This window comes from Carex rostrata, chromosome 9, assembly GCF_964058835.1.
Source record: "Carex rostrata chromosome 9, lpCarRost1.2, whole genome shotgun sequence".
NCBI classification, from domain to species: Eukaryota; Viridiplantae; Streptophyta; class Magnoliopsida; order Poales; family Cyperaceae; genus Carex; species Carex rostrata.
The window spans coordinates 10,320,571-10,327,833 of NC_135926.1; the positions used below are offsets into that span (position 1 = coordinate 10,320,571).

Consider the following 7,263-nt stretch of genomic DNA (forward strand, 5'->3'; position numbering starts at 1 on the left):
GTAATAGTTTACTCATTCATTTTTGTTTACTGGGATGAATGGCTTGCCTCTGTAATTCGGAAGTGTATTCTCTGTGGAGGTTTTACCTGCGGTGCTGTGCGGTGGTTTTGATTTGATCTGTTCGTTTCTAATCGGACGGACCAGATCAGATTTTGTCTGAATTTTAAAAAACCTCAAAATTTGATGAATCCTTAATCCAGCTCGTCTGATCCAAAACGAACGGACCATATCAGAAAAAACCTCCGCAGAGGATAGCGTTTCCTGTAATTCTGTTCGATTGAGAGGGACTTGCCTCTACTGTCTACACAAGCAATCAAAATTAATCACCGGCGGTGATGTTATGCTACGCGTCACCTTCCCCAAATCCTCAATCTCTCCTTCACAATCGCTCTCACAATGAGATGAGAGTTGCTTTCTCTCTACTTCGACCCGCCTCAATTCGTTCCCTTCCTCTCCTAAGAAAAACCCCAACAACTCCAAACCCCTACCTGGTTAGATCACCGGTTCACCGCCTCAGACTCACCACCATGGCGTCCGCATACAAACCGGAGGATGCCAGGGTCCCTCCTGCGGTAGAGTTACCGACCCCTCCAGTTACCAAGGTACCTTCTCATACTAATTTGCTATTGCTCCTCATGATTTCCCTAATTATTGTTCTTCCAAATAATTTTCAGTTTAAGATCGCACTGTGCCAGCTGTCAGTGACGACTGACAAGGAGAGAAACATCCAACACGCCCGTAAAGCAATCGAGGAAGCAGCTGGAAAAGGAGCTCAGCTTGTTGTTTTACCGGTAAGTCGAGTTGCATGTAACTAATACTAACTGGTAAGTGGAGTTCACAATTGCCTACCAATTAGTACTATTCCCAATTGTAGGAGATATGGAATAGCCCGTATCTGTCCGACAGTTTCCCGGTGTATGCTGAGGATATAGAAGCAGGAGGTGATGCGGCTCCATCATTTTCTATGCTGTCAGAGGCAGCTCGACAGTTAAAAATAACAATTGTTGGTGGGTCCATTCCAGAGCGATCTGGGGATCACTTGTACAACACCTGTTGCGTGTTCGGCACTGATGGCCACCTCATGGGCAAACACCGAAAGGTTATCAAGTTTCATACAATTTTAAGGCTTATTTCCTCATCAAATTACCAAAATAACCTATCGTGACGTGATGTATTTGTGTGTATAGATACATCTATTTGATATAGATATACCTGGGAAGATAACCTTTGTGGAATCAAAGACTCTGACTGCCGGTCAAGTTCCAACTGTTGTTGATACAGGTTTTCTTTTGTCATTTTTCACTATCAAGGTACAATTGAATTCTAGTCTAATTTGAATTTTGCTAAAATCAGCACAAAGTAATCTGAAAACAAGAATGCACTCCTAGGAGACCACATCAGGGGCAATGCGTTTAGGTCAGATTGAGCTGATAGCTATAGTGCTCCCCTGTATGGCTTTAAAATTAAAAGCTGATTTGATGCTCTCAGTATTTTTTAACTTTGCCTTCGCTTCATGAATAAATAAAGCTTCCAAGAAATTACCTAACGAACAGTGGTTATTTAGCCACAATTATTCCTTGCTTTCGAAGGTCCTGGGTTCGAATCAGCCTCCTTGCAAAAATGCAAGGGGAAGGCTGCCTAGAAATTCCATTCCCCAGACCCCACAAGGTGTGGGAGCTTTCGGCACTGGGTACGGCCTTTTATTCCTTGCTTTCAAAACAACCCTGCACATACATGATGGCACAAGCTTAGTTCCTTTACCCTGTACCCTTTTTTTTTTTGAAAAACTTGGTAGCGGCTTAGTTCCTTTACCTAATCGTAAATAAAACAAAACCTCACCACGAAACCCAGTACAATCAAGTTCTTTTAGAGGACTTTAACCTACTGTATTTACCACCGGATGGTGAATACTGACGAGAACAACAATCGAGCCAGCACCAGTTTTTGCAAGCATTTAAACTGCTTTTGGGCCTTGTTGCATGAAAGACATTATTTTGAAAAGAAAGGTTCTACAAATATTCGGTTATATTAATATAACGTGCATATTCTTATTTTAAAAATAACAAAGACAATATAGTAGAAAGGGCTCTGGTAGCAGAATTGCACAATCTGTAAGTAGATTGAGCAACCTTTTAGTCATAAGAGATGCTTTTGTCGGGATCAATGAAGAGTTGGTTGGTAAGATGTTGATTAGAGCGACTTTTGCTTGAAGACGGTAGTTGTCAATCAAACTGTATTAGAATGTTAGTTGACGGGAAAATTCTATATTTTCCTCCAGTTTTGAGCATATCAAAACAGCCACACAATTTAACACCAGATGGCTGATAATACTTTAAACATTTGCGCGATAGTTTTGGAAACCAATACACAGAACCCTGGATGCTGTTTGACAGTAGAGGAAAATGTGGGGTGTTGTTTGCAAAATATTCTGTCTTTCATATACAGCTTTATGTGTTCAACTTTTCATGGCATCTTAATCTTTTATCCATGCAGAGGTAGGGAGAATTGGAATCGGCATTTGCTATGACATACGTTTTCAAGAGCTTGCAATGTTGTACGCTGCACGTGGTATAGTCTTTCTCCGTTCCTTCCTCATTTTTTTTCAAATATATTAGAAGTAAATCTATCAGACATTCATTTCATTGTGCATCCATTTATATCTTTGGCACCTGCTGATAATAATTCTCCAAATAAAAGGAATAAACTTGTAGATGTGTTCCCTGATTTAGATGGGGCTGTATATCAAATTTGGCCATTTGTCAAATGATGGATGACGCATCTATGATTATAGTTTTTTATTTGGACAATTTTTGACAATGGTTGTCAAAAATATTAAATGGATATATTATGAAGATATCATGCTACAATTACTCATATTAGAATGCCTACAGTCCTTGCTTCAACAAAAAATAATATTTAATGTGACCCCATAGATTATGGTGGATTTTTATGGGAATTTATATAAAAGCATGGAAAAGTCAGACACTACCAGTGATGATTAAATAGGTCCAAATCTTGTTCTATGAGTATGTCTTTTATTCTAAGAAAAATGATGAAATGACATAAAAGTTATTGATGTGTTTATTTTGGAAATGACATAAAATCATGTTCTATAATCATGGATGACACATCTATGATTATAGTTTTTTATTTGGACAATTTTTGACAATGGTTGTCAAAAATATTAAATGGATATATTATGAAGATATCATGCTACAATTACTCATATTAGAAAGCCTACAGTCCTTGCTTCAACAAAAAATAATACTTTAATGTGACCCCATAGATTATGGTGGATTTTCATGGGAATTTATATAAAAGCATGGAAAAGTCAGACACTACCAGTGATGATTAAATAGGTCCAATCATGTTCTATGAATATGTCTTTTATTCTAAGAAAAATGATGAAATGACATAAAAAGTTATTGATGTGTTTATTTTGGGCATGAAGGTGCACATTTGATATGCTATCCTGGAGCTTTTAACATGACAACAGGTCCCTTGCACTGGGAATTGTTGCAAAGAGCCAGGTAACATCTTTTTACTGCACTTGTTCTTTTAAACTCTGTAAGGATATGTTTTGCTCATGGTTGGGTTAAATTTTGAGTATCATTCATTCAAAAAAATCTGTTGCTTGGATTTAAGTTTCTCAATTAGAATAGATGAACTTCAACAAATGGTGATTAACCTAATCATGAACTCTTTTACTTTGTTTCTTGAAGATGCTTTCTTCCTCTTTTCCCAGAATAGGGGTATGGAATGGTACCTGCCAGCTTAATTAAACAAGCTAATACTGTTTACAATATCCAAAACTTAAACACGTCCACTTAGCTCAGCACAACTTTATTGAATTTGCTTACTAATGGTTTGTTTGTTTCATCTAAACAGGGCAGCTGATAATCAGGTCAGCTCTTTTCTCCCTCCTATTGCGTATTGTTAATTACCGTTTTCTATCTATTTGTGACCATTTGAAGTATTCCAACCCTTGTCATTTTCATTACAAAAGCAGAAGAGAACTATACTGAATAAAAAGGCTACCAAATGAAATAGATTTCCTGCTCCGTGGTGACCTACTCAATGTATATCTTTTATTAATCGTGTTGTGCTACATATTTTAAATGCATTCCTGACTGAAATGATAGAATTATCTCTTTTTTTTGGTAAATGATACCTGTTATAGATTTTTTATTGGTGTGTGTGTTTTTTTGCAAAATTCTAAGCAAAATTACATTATTTTCATGGTTCAGCGTTTTGAACGATTGTCCAAATTTACTCTTCTCAACCTATCAAATGAGGTCATGTGATGCATGAACTCAGTTCATTAACATCCCAATAAACCTTAGAAACTGCAGATGAAGAGTGCCAAAAAACATTGCATTTATCTTGTTGTAAATTGTATTTGAACTGATGTCGGTTCACTTTTTGTGATGCTTAATTTGTAAGCTAAAACCATTCTCTTTGTTGTCATGAAATTTTCAACTTGATGTGTCATTTAATTAGAAAATAGCAACACTAGCATCTAAGACCTGTATATTTTGCAATGCAGTTATATGTAGCAACTTGTTCCCCTGCTCGTGATACTAATGCAGGCTATATTGCTTGGGGCCATTCAACTCTTGTTGGACCTGTCAGTATTTAGTTTATATTAATATATGCAATAGTTAATATAATTTAATTTATAATTCGTTTCCCTTTTGACATTTTATTTCAATTGGTTGGTTGGTTAGTTTGGAGAGGTGCTTGCAACTACAGAGCACGAGGAGACGACTATTGTGGCAGAAATTGACTATTCGTTGCTTGAGCTCAGGAGGTAAATTATATTTGTCTTATATTTTAGCACTTTCGTTTATTTCCCTTTTTTTGGGCCTTTCATATGCAAATGGTACCGACCTACCGTCCATTATAAATTTATACGATACCTTTTTTTTTACTTATTGTTTTCCTATTTTTCTTCTTTAATCATGTTTTGTCTTTACTTTTCTTTTATGTGGATTTACTAGTTCTAGTTATAGCATACACAATAATTTGTGCATAAAATACTGACATGGCTAAATAATTTTGCAAATTTGGTTACCAGGACACACCTTCCTCTGGTAAAGCAAAGGAGGGGCGACCTGTACCAGTTGGTAGATCTTCAACGTCTGAGCGCTCAAAAGTGATTGATTACATTTAGCTCCTCCATAATCGTTGTTATTTGGCAAACAAAAATCGCTTTTTTGTTTAATAAAAAGAAGGAAAATCCTGGAAATTGATTTGAGTGGATGACTATTGGTTGTTGTGCTAACAAAGAAACTGGTTCTGCCATTTCATTTGAGGATTTAAGATTTCAAAACGCTATTCATCATCTCATACTTGATTTCTGGTCCCTATTCTTCATCTGTCAAGTTATGACAAAAGCTAATGAAAAATAGAAAGCCAGTATAGTGTTGGGATCTTATTATTGGGCTCTTGGGCCACTAAATTCGTCTGTAGCTTAACTCCATTAATTGTTTGTTGGGCCTCAATATCTGCTCGACAAAAGAAAATGAATTATTACGGTACGGTACTACGATACCTGTCCTTAAAATGGAATTTTAAAACCAGCGTCACCTCGATTAGTCTTTCTTAGGCTGTGCTTTACAAATAGAGGGGGTGAAGTGTCATTAATAGAAGGGGAAGGAGGGATGGTTTAGTTCACCTTTACAAAGTAATTTTTTCATGTCAATTTGGAGGTGAATGTTTTCCTCAAAAATCAACGAGTGAGTCTATGGTACTATGCATATTACGATTTGGCACCGTGCTACAGCTCTATATTCGAGTTTTCAAATCCTAACGATCGATCCGAATCGTTCATCTTGTTCTCCATATTAATATGTGTTTGGAGACCAAATTTTACATTTTTTGAAATTTTTTTACTATTTTTTTAGATTTATTGAAAATCACTGTTTTTGAATGGTCCAGAATTTTCAGATCAAGTGATTTTCTAAATATCTAAAAAAATAGTAAAAAAATTTCAAAAAATGTAAAATTTGGTCTCCAAACACATATTAATATGGAGAACAAGATGAACGGTTCAGATCAACTGTTAGGATTTGAAAACTCGAATATAGAGCCGTAGCACGGTAACAACCCGTGATATGCATAGTACCATAGACTCACTCAAAATCAACACACCAATAACATTGTCTTCCCTCCGCACAGTGTTTATTCACTTTTCCTCCCTCTCTATTTCTTCTTTTCTGGAGTAGATGACATTGTCGGTCAGCTGTGGTCCGAGGTGTGGCTCCCCTCCGCACAGTGTTTTTCTCTTCTCTTTCCTCTGCGTATCTCCAATTGGAGCAGACCCTTGGAGGCTGTTTGGAATGAGGGTAGTCCGCAGTTGTAACTTGTAAATGAGGGATGGTTTAGTTCAACTTTACACAGTAATCTTACATGTCAATTTGAAGGTGAATGTTTTCGTCAAAAATCAACACACCAATAACCTTTTCCCTCCTTACAGTGTATATTCACTTTTGCTCCCTCTCTGTTTCTTCTTTTTTGGAGTAAGTGATATCGTCGGTCAGCTGTGGTCTGAGGTGAGGCTCCCCTCCGTATAGTATTTTTCTCTTCTCTTTCCTCTGTGTACCTCCAATTGGAGCAAACCCTTGGAGGCGTTTGGAACGAGGGTAGTCCGTAGTTATAACTTGTAAATGAGGTATTTTCAGATGTTTGGAAGTTCGGACATTGTAATTTGATGACTTAACGCAATTGTTTTCTTATTCTAGCAATTGAAATGAATTTTTAAATAGCTGTCAACAGGGGCGGAACTAGAAAATTTGAATAGGGAGGGCTAATCTATAAAATGTAATAGGTAGAAAAGGCAAAAAAAAATGTAGTTAGTGGGAATTGAACCCATGACCTTGTATATATTAATTAGAGCTCAAACCACTAGAGTACCATCACATATTTGTTATTTTATGAGGGGGGACTGGACTATATAAAAGTTCAAAAAACTCAAAAATTCAACTAAATTTTAATATACATAATTATTAATTTTAAAATCATAGGGTGGCTTAGCACCCTCTACGATATACTTAAATCCGCCCCTGGCTGTCAACCACTATTTAGAAATTAAAACCTCTTAATTTTTAAATCTTCACATTTCTGAAATTAATTATTAGAGTTTCTGTCAAAAGAGAAAGAGTGCCACAAAAACATAGAAGAAAGAATTTGAATGAATTGTTCCACCAGTATGGCGATTAGAAACAGTTTCTTATTAATAAGAAAGTTTGTCCAATAATTTCT

General features: G+C 36.4%; 1 protein-coding gene across 1 annotated transcript; it reads left to right on the top strand.

The window, feature by feature from the left end:
• The first annotated feature begins 261 nt into the window (after positions 1 to 261).
• On the top strand, positions 262 to 5,337 carry LOC144559162 (Nitrilase/cyanide hydratase and apolipoprotein N-acyltransferase family protein). The gene is made up of 10 exons (XM_078308142.1): positions 262 to 602; positions 675 to 791; positions 875 to 1,099; positions 1,188 to 1,281; positions 2,494 to 2,568; positions 3,452 to 3,530; positions 3,889 to 3,904; positions 4,547 to 4,627; positions 4,728 to 4,810; positions 5,078 to 5,337. Exons 1-10 carry the CDS (start codon positions 336 to 338, stop codon positions 5,157 to 5,159), a joined length of 1,119 nt encoding a protein of 372 aa, XP_078164268.1. The 5' UTR covers positions 262 to 335; the 3' UTR covers positions 5,160 to 5,337.
• The last annotated feature ends 1,926 nt before the right edge of the window (positions 5,338 to 7,263 follow it).

Excerpts from the sequence above, each read along its gene's own strand:
- LOC144559162 (XM_078308142.1), top strand. The coding sequence starts at position 336 with ATGTTATGCTACGCGTCACCTTCCCCAAATCCTCAATCTCTCCTTCAC. Across the intron at positions 4,628-4,727 it reads ATTCAACTCTTGTTGGACCT|TTTGGAGAGGTGCTTGCAAC; the intron begins GTCAGTATTTAG and ends TTGGTTGGTTAG. Across the intron at positions 4,811-5,077 it reads TCGTTGCTTGAGCTCAGGAG|GACACACCTTCCTCTGGTAA; the intron begins GTAAATTATATT and ends TTTGGTTACCAG.